Here is an 11,723-nt window from a genome sequence, read left to right on the forward strand (position 1 = left end):
ATGGGTTTCAAAGTTCCATTTCTCTCTTGCATTAGTATGCCTCCTAATCCTATGTCAGACGCATCAGTACAAAGAATGAATTCTTTTTCATAGTCGGGAAAAATTAAAATAGGTGAACTCGTGAGTTTATCTTTCAACTTGTCAAAAGCTTGCTGTTGCGCAGGTCCCCATATGAACTTTGAGTCCTTTCTTAACAATGAACTTAGTGGATTAGCAATGTCAGCATAACTTTGAATGAATTTTCTATAATATCCTGTTAATCCCAAAAAGCTCCTAACCTTGTCTACATTGGTCGGAACTGGAAAATTCTTGACAGCGTCAACCTTTGAATTTACTGTACTCAGCCCGTGTCTGTCTATCTTATGTCCTAAGTAAATGACACTGTCTTGCAAGAACTTACATTTTTCAAGTTTTACTTTTAACCCAGCTTCTCCTAGTCTTGAGAATATCAAATCTAATTTCTTAAAGTGCTCCCCTGCAGTCTGAGAAACTATTAAAATGTCATCTAGAAATACACTGGCAGTGTTTCCTAACAATCCATCTAGAATAGTATTCATTAATCTCATGTAAGTTAATGGACTATTAAATAACCCAAATGGCATTCTCTTGAACTCATAATGTCCTGTTGTAGTAGAAAATGCTGTGAACTCTCTTGAATCTTCATGCAATTCTATTTCCCAAAAAGTTGATTTGATATCTATAGTACTAAAATATCTATTCTCAGTTCCCAAACTTCTCAAAATGTCACCGATAATGGGTAATGGTAACCTGTCACGAATGGCGTGCTTATTCAATTCCCTGTAATCAATAACTGGTCGCATAGTCCCATCAGACTTTGGTACTAAGATCAACGGAAAATTCCACTCGCTTTTACTATGTTCAATAATATCCTGTGATAGCATTTCAGTGATGAGTTTATCTACTACAGCTAATTTAGAGTGAGGAACTCTGTAGGCTGGTATGTAGATAGGTTGTGTTCCTGGTTTTAACTTAATGTGATGTTTTAAAACAGTTGTTTTGCCTAAGGCGTCCCCCGGCAAAGCAATTGCTTTTTTATGTTTCATAAGCAAAGCAAATAAAGCTTCATCCAACTCAGGGCAATTAGTTGATTGTAATAATTCTTTATATCTATTTCTTAAGTCTATGCCTTCTTGAACTGAACAAATTGATGAAGTTGGTAATTCTATCTCCTCACTATTCTCATTTAAAATCTTAATAGGTTTAGTACACACCTGAATACATCCTATTTGTGTACCTTTCTTTAAAACTATCTCTTTATTCATAGTATTAATTACTAATACTTCTACTCTGTTCTTATTTGTCTTATAAATCCCTGAGTCCCACTTCAATCCTTTAAGTTTAACTGATTCTGGGACTGTAATTACTTCAGAGTCTACATTGATTCCTTTCAAACACACTTCAACCTTATTAATTGACATGGGATGTAACAATGTCGACCTTGTTAATCCGCAATCTGCAATTCTCAAGGCATCTGTGGTTGATAATTTAGTAATCTCTGGGATTTCCTGAACTTCTGAGTTGGGTTCACAAATTATTTCACTTTCTGTAGGGTTGGACCGCTCGGTCACGCTAATAAAACAGTCACCACCGTCAGTGTGTTTACATAGACATAACGTCGCCCTCGAGCAGGCGTCGAGTCTGAATTATTCTAATGCCCTAGCTCATTTCCATTCGTACACTACCGGCCTCTTACACAGAGAGAGAGAGAGAGAGAGAGAGAGAGAGAGAGAGAGAGGGGGGGAGGGGGGGGAGTGGGAGCATCCAGAGCACGAGGAAGGGGTGACCCACCCACACGACACGGAATAGACGGACGCACTAACGACTAGCACGACGAGTGGGGTTAACTCGACCCGAATGAAATCCCCTGGCGTCAGCCACAAGGCGACGATTAAGGACGAAATGGTCCTCCAAATCTGAACGAACAGAGTCGTGCAACACCTACCACCACAGGAAAACCATTCAAGTGACTACTCGGTTAACCTAACCTAGTCTGGCCTAACTTAGACTCATTTAACTTGACCTAACATGACCACACAATCTCCTACCCAAACTCGCTCTTGTGAACAACGTCACCACCCTCCCCGCTCCCCACCACTACCTGAAGAGCAATCTAGGGAATGGGTGGGTTCCTGGTCACAGGGCGCCCTATGCGTTATTCATTCATCCTTTCATCACGGGCTGTACTGTACTTTCAATCTTTTCACCAGACCTGGCGAATGATTTCTCCCATTAGATCTAGAGTAGATTCTGACCTTGTCTTCTGCTTAAGGTAGGCCTACGGGCTCACCTACAAAATCTACCGTTCGCTTCCGTAAGCAGAGTCAATGAAGTTGGTCGAAATGGTTCAAGTGGGAGTAAAGTGTCAAGGAGCTGCGCAAGGGAGTGCGACCCTGTGACCGCCTGGCGACCCAAACTGGGTTTTATTCAGCTGAGGGGAGGCAGGAGGCGCGGGGAGTCCGTAGTAGGAATCAGGAGAGCCAAGACCTTGCATGTGTAAGTGTTGTGTGGAGTCCTAAGGGGTCTGGAGAGGTAAACAGTGCCGGTTTTAAGCCTGTTTGACAGATTTGATCAAGTTGTGCCCCGCGCAGAAGTAAGCCCAAGCTTTGAGCAGAGAACACTGTGACGGACCTCGTTTAAACTGTTGAGAAGACAATAATACTGCAAGCCTCGCAATCCGCGCCCTCAGAAGAATCTTTTACAAAAACAGAGGCAGTCCCAGAGACCTCCGCTTTGCGCGGGCGGCGACTCCTGATCTTCGAGATCGCTTGTGGAGTCGATGGAGACCGTCTTCGGCCGACGAAGCTCCCTGGTCTCGGTGGGCGTGAAGGACTCAAGGAACACAATGTCCCTTTCGGAGGGTTCTGACGACTCCGTAGTCCCTTGGGAGACCGTAGTTTCCAGGTCTTGGAGTCCTTTTCCCTCTTCGAGCTCTCCCGGAGTTATCTGCGCGTCATCTTCTTTAGTACCCAGAAGCTCCGCCTGCAACAAATAGAAAGGAAGGGTAGTGAATGGCGGGATGAGGAAACAAAGAATGCTGTAGAAGAGAAGAAGCGAGCTTTCACAGATTGGTTACAAAATAGGACGAGGGAGTCATATGAGAGGTACAAAGAAAAGAAAAGAGAAGTAAAGCAAAAGGTAAAGAAGGCAAAGAGGAGGGTAGATGTGAAATGGGGTAAGAGTATGACAGAAAATTTTGAAAGTAATAAAAAGATGTTTTGGAAAGAAATTAAGAGAGGAAGAGGAGGCGAATCAAGTAGAGAAGAAAAGGTAAAAGGTGAAGATGGAGAGATGATAATGGAAGAGAAGGCAGTAAGGGGGAGATGGGCAGAATATTTTAGGGAGTTGCTAAATGTGGAGGATAGGGAGGGAAAGATAGTTGCAGTGGGAAATGCGAAGAAAATGAGAGTGATGAGTGAGGAAAATGGAGGAGAAATAAGGAAGGATGAAGTGAGGGCAGTTGTTAAGATGATGAAAGCAGGTAAGGCACCTGGTCTGGATGGATGCCATGCAGAATGTCTGAAAAAAGGAGGTACAGTGATGGTGGACTGGCTGGTGAGGTTATTTAATGTTTGCTGGAGAGAGGGTAGAGTGCCGGAGGACTGGAAGAGTGCCTGTATAGTTCCTCTTTACAAGGGAAAAGGTGACAAGTGTGAATGTAGTAGTTGGGAAGGCTTATGGGAGGATCTTGATTGAGAGGATTAGGAGAGGTACAGAAGGAGTAATTGGTAAGGAACAGTGTGGATTTAGGACAGTTAGAGGTTGTGTAGATCAGATCTTTGTAGTAAGACAGATATGTGAGAAAGCTATAGGAAAGGGGAAGGATGTATTTGGGGCTTTTATGGATCTGGAAAAAGCTTATGATAGGGTAGACAGAAAAGCACTGCGGGAGGTTATGCAGATATACGGGATAGGAGGAAAGCTTCTGGGAGCTGTCAAGAGTTTTTATGAGAGTAGTAGAGCTTGTGTCAGGATTAGAAATGGAGAGAGTGAGTGGTTCGAGGTAAAGGTGGGACTTCGTCAAGGATGCGTTATGTCGCCCTGGCTGTTCAAATTATACATGGATGGGGTAGTGCGAGAGGTAAATGCAAGGGTAGTGGGCAAGGGATTGGAGATGGTTAAAGAAAATGGAGAAAAGTGGGAGGTGAGCCAGCTGTTGTTTGCGGACGACACTGCATTTGTGGCAGGATCGGAGGAGGGATTGAGGAAGTTGGTGGCAGAGTTTGGGAGAGTATGTGATAGAAGAAAGGTAAAGATAAATGTGGGTAAAAGTAAGGTGATGAGATGTACAAGGGGTGAAAGTGGCAGTAGACTGGAAGTGAGCATTAAGGGAGAGCGACTGGAGGAAGTGGATAGTTTTAGATACTTGGGTGCAAATGTGGCAGGAAAAGGTGGAGTGAAGGTGGAGGTAGAATGCAGATTGAGAGAAGCGAGTAAATGCCTTGGTGGATTAAAAAGTGTAATGAGGAATAGACATTTGGGAATGGATGCTAAGAGGAGACTGTATGAAGGAGTGATTGTGCCAACAGCACTGTATGGGGCAGAAATATGGAACATAAGAGAAGAAGAGAGAAGGAGTTTGAATGTGTTTGAGATGAGGTGTCTGAGAAGTATGATGGGGGTTACTAGGCTAGATAGAGTGAGACATGAGGAGGTGAGGAGGAGAACAGGGATGGAAAAGGAGCTGGGAGATAGGGTTGATGAAAGAATATTAGGATGGTTTGGACACATGGAAAGAATGAGTGAAGAAAGACTAGTAAAAGAGGTATGGAAGGCAGATGTGGAGGGAGTGAACATGAGGGGACGTCCTAGGATGAGGTGGATGGATGGGGTGAAGGGGGCTTTGGGGAAGAGGGGAATGTCTGTTGAGGAAGGACGGGAGAGGACAGAAGACAGGGGTGAATGGAGAATGGTTGTATATGGATGATGTTGTGATTGCATGAGGTGGAATGGGCGGAGGGATGGGGATGAGGTAGTATGTGTGAGCAAAATTTGACGCAGCCCGAAGGGATTTCTCCCCGTCTTCTCCTTTTATGCAATGGGGGGACGGAGAGGGGGTCGCCGATTTAATGAAGCGGCCTTGCTGTGGATGTGCTGTGTCTTGCGACACTGCTTCTGACCCAGGGCAGTGGACAAGGTGCAGGGATGACCCGTCATCCAATAGGTGCTAAGATAAGAGGGAGGGTGGAGGGGTGTGGAGTGTATTCAGGGATGGAATGGGTGGAAATGATTTTATGCCTTTTCCTTTTTGGCTACCTCCCTTGTAAGGGGGAAAAAGCCTTGGTATATGTATGTATGTATGTATGTATGTTAATGAGAGAGGCTGAAATACACTGCTTAGAGGATTTGAGATCGTTATTGATAATTCCACCGAGATCCTTTTCACAATCCATTTTTGTCAACGAATTTCTAAATAACTTGTAATCGTACTTATTGTTATTTTTACCTTGCATTTACTTGTGTTAAATTTCATTAGCCACTTCTCAGATCATTGCTGTACTTTATCTAAATCTTCTTGAATATCTAATTGGTTTAAGGGATCATTTGCCATTCCGCACAGTTTTGTATCATCAGCAAATTTAGAGACAATAGATTAGTTCGTGGTCTATATCATCATATATACTATGAATAGAAGAGGCACAAGAACAGAGCCCTGAGGGACTCCACTCGCAACATTTTTCCATCTAGAAGTTTTGCCATAGAACAACTCTCTGTTTTCGATCATTCAACCAATTACTAGTCCAACTTAATAGGTTACCACTTAATTCCGTATGAAGCTAATTTAATAAGTAGTATTTCGTGAAGGACAGTATCAAAAGCTTTTGCAAAGTCTATATTGTTTCTTTTATCATAATTCGAGAAGATTGTGTTGTAAAATTCGAGTTAGTCAGGCAAGAACGTTTCCGTCTGAATCCATGCTGGCTATCATATATTAAACGGTTACTTTCTAAGTGGTGTTAGATAATATCTCTGATGATAGTTTCCATTATTTTTCCTACGATTGAAATAAAGCTTATAGACCTGTAGTTATTTGGTTTCTTTTTGTTAATTTTTTTGAATATGGGGGTAACGTTAGTTAGCTTCCATTCTTTTGGGACATCTCCGGATATGATGGATTTCTTGAAAATAATTTCTAGTGGAACAACAATCTCATTTATCATTTCCTTTAAGATTCTTGGATGCTTACCGTCAGGCTCTGGTGTTTTATTAACTTTGAGTTTTTCTATACACCTTTTACTTTTTCTTTTATTATATTTACCGCAGTGAGTAAGTTCACCCTAGACTTTTCGCAGGTTTCAGTTTGGAGTTCACTTTGAGGTGTTTCGTTTACGAATAATGAGCTGAAATAGCTGTTTAAAATATCACACATTCTTTCATTTGAATATTCAAGTTGACCGTCAGCAGATAATAGTGGGCCAATGTGATTCCTAATAATCTTTTTATCCCTAATGTAGCTAAAGGACTATTTGGGATTCTCTTTTGATTTATCACTGATATTCATTTCGTATTGATAGTCATTAGGTGCACCCGAGCACTTGTATTTCTTATAAGCCTGTCTCTTTTTAGCAGTACTTTATTCAGCCTGATTGGTGGTGGTGGTGGTGGGGGTTGTCTGTCCTTAAACGGGATGTAAGTATGAATCATCTTAGTAAGCGCATTTTGAAATATTTCCCACATCTGATCTACAGGTCTTTCGCTTAATTTTGCCTCCACTGAAATCGGGTATTTTAGATATACAAGTATCTATTCTAAAAATCTTTAGCTGCTTGAATCTAAGTTGTGATCACTACTTGCAATAGATTCCTTTCGCTGTTAGTGAAAGGAACCTCGTTCTAGAATATAGGTGACAAAACTAGACGAATTGTTATTCCTGGCTGTTCCATGGCGTCGAGAGAGATTGCAAATGTTCAGCTTGAACGTATGACCACAAATAAACATGGTCAAAGTTCATTTGTTCATAGGGTGTGTGTGTGTGTGTGTGTGTGTGTGTGTGTGTGTGTGTTTATATGTGTGTTTGCGTGTGCGTGCGTGCGTGTGTGTTTGTACGTGTGCTTTTGTATATGAGTGTGTTTGCGTATGAGTGTGTGTGTGTGTGCCAGTGTATAAACATGTGTATGTGTATATATATATATATATATATATATGTGTGTGTGTGTGTGTGTGTGTGTGTGTGTGTGTGTGTGTGTGTGTGTGTGTGTGTGTGTGTGTGTGTGTGTGTGTGTGTGTGTGCGCGCGTGTGTGTGCGCGCGCGTGTCAGTTATCAACTACCGAGTTTTATGCTTCCCCTCTTCAAGAAATGTCGCCTTTTGTGTACCACTCGCCCGACCGACTGACCATCAGCATCGGCACCAAAACGAGATGCGACAAGCGGAGTCACACCTGCTGAGCCTCGACACCGTGGAATTCCAGACTTGGGGCAGGAATTATGATCGACGGCGCCCTTAGCATTATATAATATATATATATATACAGTATATATATATATATATATATATATATATATATATATATATAGAGAGAGAGAGAGAGAGAGAGAGAGAGACATTCCTCTCTTTTGTAATGCCCCTTTCACCCCATCCATCCATCTCATCCTAGGACACCCCCTCATATTCACTCCTTCCACCTCTGCCTTCCATACTTCTTTTACTAATCTTTCTTCACTCATTCTTTCCATGTGTCCAAACCATCCTAATATCCTTTCATCAACCCTATCTCCCAGCTCCCTTTCCACCCCTGTTCTCCTCCTCACCTCCTCATTTCTTACTCTATCCAGCCCAGTAACCCCTATCATACTTCTCAGACATTTCATCTCGAACACATTCAGACTCCTTCTCTCTTCCTCTCTCATGTTCCATGTTTCTGCCCCGTACAATGCTGTTGGTACAATCACTCCTTCATATAACCTCCTCTTAGCATCCATTCCCAGATGTCTATTTCTCATTACACTTTTCATTCCACCAAGGCATTTACTCGCTTCTCTCAATCTACATTCTACCTCCAACCCCACTCCTCCCTTTCCTGCCACATTCGCACCCAAATATCTAAAACTATCCACTTCCTCCAGTCTTTCACCCTTAATGCTCACCTCCAGCCTGCTGTCACTCTCTCCCCTTGTACATCTCATCACCTTACTTTTACCCACATTCATCTTCAGCTTCCTTCTTTCACACACCTTCTCAAACTCTGTCACTAACTTCCTCAATCCCTCCTCCGATCCTGCCACAAGCGCAGTGTCGTCAGCAAACAACAACTGGCTCACCTCCCACTTTTCTCCATTTTCTTTAATCATCTCCAACCCCTGACCCACTACCCTTGCATTCACCTCACGCACCACCCCACCCATGTAAAGATTGAACAGCCAGGGTGACATAACACATCCCTGACGAAGTCCCACCTTTACCTCAAACCATTCACTCTCTCCATTTCTAATCCTAACACAAGCTCTACTACTCTCGTAAAAACTCTTGACTGCTCTTAACAGCTTTCCTCCTATCCCACATATCTGCAGTACCTCCCACAGTGCCTTCCAATTTTTCTTCTCTTTTTCTCTCTAGATTAATCATATTTCTCTTTTTTCTTTCTAGATTAACTTCGTTTTTTCTAGATTAATCTCAATTCTATTCTTTTTCTTTTTAGATTAATCTCACGTCCAGAGACAAACACGTCCCATCGCTTTTTTCTAGATTAACCTTACTTCTATTCTTTCAAGATTAACTTCGTTTTTTCTAGATTAATCTCAATTCTATTCTTTTTATTTTTAGATTAATCCCACGTCCAGAGACAAACGTCCCGTCGCCAAAGTTTCTCCTCAGATATCGGCTGAGCCTTCAGCCACATCATCCGAAGTCGAGGAAAAGACTGGGAGTTCGAAGAGCACTTCGAAGTCTGACGAAGAGTCTCCCGAAGAGTCTTCAAAGTCGCCATCGAACTCTTCTTCTTTCAGTCATCCTTTCTTCTTCAGGCGTGAAGACTTGAGCACCAAATCGTCCGAGAAAGACTCTATTTTGGTCTCCGAAGTTGACCCCCAGGTATAAAAGAAAGTCTTTGTTTGGTCTTTCTTTGAAGTCTTTGTTTGAAGTTTTTGTTTGGTCGTAATGTGTTTGATCTAAAAAAGAAGGAAAAAAAAATCACCCCTCAAATGTTTCATTATATTTGATTTTATTTCATTCTATTTTATATTTAGTTTTATTTTTCTAATTTGGTTTTAATTTACTTTTACTTAATGTCATTTAATTTATTTATGTATTTATTTATTTATTTATTTATTTATTTTTTCTTTCCTCAGGTACAACAGGAAGTTTTTGAAGAAATCGAAGAGGAAGTGATCCGTGAAGAGGTCACACCATTAAAGACATTTGACCCGAAAGTGGTGCCTTGCAAGGCAACACCGACACAACACCCTCAATCTCTTCTTACTTGCATCTGCAACTACCTTTGTAAGAAAACCATGGATAACGGATATAATGTCCCTGTCAACACTGACTGCTTGGAGGGTGAGAATTCACTTGCATTCCCATTGTGTTCTTGTATTCCCTTATCCAGTAAACAAAACCTTTCTTTTTTTCAAAATCCTGAAATCATTCTAGAATCTACACTGCGCAAAAGCACACATGAATTAATTTAGATTTTCATTGTGGTCTGATATTCCCTCATTCAGGATTTTTTTTTTCAATATTCTGAACTCATTCTAGGATCTACACAAGCACACATAAACATGACATCTCTGTGATGTCGCTGTTATCATCTACGAGTGATAATTGGCAGGTGCAATCCAGGTACAATTCCCGGTCAGAGTATCATAGTGGAGTAATGAAACAGTTTGACTTTGCTTTCAGCTCAAGGCTTATAGTTATAACCATAACGGTTATTCCATTATAATGGGCCGCACAGTAGCCCAGTGGAAACTATGTCGACCTCTTGAGCAGATGGTCGTGAGTTTGATTCCCGGGACCTGCTGTATGCTTCCCGCATTGGTTCCCGACAGCCCTGGCCAGGCGGGGAGGCGACCCAAACATCGGCCTAGAAAAAACAAAAACAAAAACAAAAAAACAGCGGCTTGCCACAAGTGACAGGGCTTGCCCCACTAGGGGTTTTTCACTTCCCATGGGAGTCCGATGGTGATTTTTTATTCCACTGAATTACAGATCTATCATGAACAGAGAAAGCGAGACTAATGAACATAGAATTCGTTTAAAAGACACTCATCATTCTGTACAAGGATAAAAGCGCTGGCAAAGCACAGCCCAGAACAACAACATCATTCTGTAGAAAGGTATATGACGTTCTCATGATACCGACACAAGCATACATGTTTACAAATCATCTCTCGCTGTATCAGCAAATATCTGTAGTACATTGTGAGTGTTTTGATTGACTCAGGCAGCGGCTGAGGGAAAGGGACGGCCCTTCATCCACAAGGAGCTAAGATGAAATGGGTGTGGGATGGGTGGGGGATGGATGTAGGTCTTGGCTGGCCACCTCCCTTATAAAGGAGAAAGGTCCTTTTGGTATGTGCATGTGTGTATGCATGCATGCATGTATGTATGTATGTATGCATGCATGCATGTATGCATGCATGTATACATGTACTGTATGTATGTATGTATGTATGTATGTATGTATGTATGTATGTATGTATGTATGTATGTATGTATGTATGTATGTATGTATGTATGTATGTATGTATGTATGTATGTATGTATGTATGTATGTATGAATGAATGTATGTTCGTATGTAAGTTTGTGTGGAGTTATGACAGAGGAATTAAACAGCCTATCCACCGGGACTCGAACGTTAGGACAAGGTCCAGAATATTCTTTTTGAGCATCCAGCATAGCGCAGTCGGTAGCGTCCTAGCCTTGTGGTAAAAATCGCACTGTCTAGGGCCGGAGTCCCTGTGACAGAACTAATGAACGCATGTATGTATGTATATATGTGTTTGTGTGTATGTACGTACATTCTGAATACGCTTTTGAACTTTCCTCCCTGCTCATTTGTGTTTTCCAGAATTCCTGGGCTCACTACAGCTGTCTCATCTGGCCGAGTACTTGCGTGTGTTAGGGTGCACCTGCGTTCGAGACTTGAGGCTTCTTGAAGCTCCACAGCTCGAAGCCATACAGCTCATCAACAGACGCCGTCTCCTCAAGCACCTGGAAAAACTCGAGTTTCAGACCGAGGGTGTGTATAAACACTTTTCTTTTTTCGTTTTATTTGTTTGTTTATTTTTCAATGTGGTCAAACGTAGACTTCTGGACGGCAGGGTAAGGTGATAGACGTTGCTGTCTTTGAGATTTGCATTTTTGAATTAGTTAACCTGTACACACACACTCACGCACACATACACATACACGCATGCGCGCGTACACATGCTTGAGAAATTAAGAAATACGATATGTTTAAAGTATGTAAAGAAATATAGTTTCCCATTTAGATGCATGGAAATTGAAATAGATTAGAAGGTGATACAGCGCAAGCTGGAACATTACATGGATTAAAATATAAAAATGATCAACTGAAATTAAGGCTATAGACCAATTTGAAGCCATACATCAATTTTGAAACTAGGTGCGATACATTGTAGAGTAGGAGATAGGACCCAACCATAGTTGCTCCTTTACTGTGTATTGCAAATAGGTAAACACACACACTTGCGTGCACACACACACACACACACACACACACACACACACACACACACACACAC

The 11,723-nt window shown here is 41.8% G+C and overlaps 1 protein-coding gene across 1 annotated transcript in view; it reads left to right on the forward strand.

The window, feature by feature from the left end:
• Nucleotides 1–6,922: 6,922 nt before the first annotated feature.
• LOC143036019 (uncharacterized) overlaps nucleotides 6,923–11,723 on the forward strand; it is a 5,565-nt gene continuing 764 nt past the window's right edge. Inside the window, exons 1-4 of the mRNA XM_076203277.1 lie at nucleotides 6,923–6,937; nucleotides 8,781–9,047; nucleotides 9,305–9,512; nucleotides 11,027–11,197. Coding sequence (XP_076059392.1) covers nucleotides 6,923–6,937; nucleotides 8,781–9,047; nucleotides 9,305–9,512; nucleotides 11,027–11,197 — 661 coding nt within the window. The remainder of the gene's footprint in view (nucleotides 6,938–8,780; nucleotides 9,048–9,304; nucleotides 9,513–11,026; nucleotides 11,198–11,723) is intronic.

This window comes from Oratosquilla oratoria, chromosome 20 (assembly GCF_046742065.1).
Source record: "Oratosquilla oratoria isolate Oo_2021 chromosome 20, ASM4674206v1, whole genome shotgun sequence".
In the NCBI taxonomy this organism is placed as follows: domain Eukaryota; kingdom Metazoa; phylum Arthropoda; class Malacostraca; order Stomatopoda; family Squillidae; genus Oratosquilla; species Oratosquilla oratoria.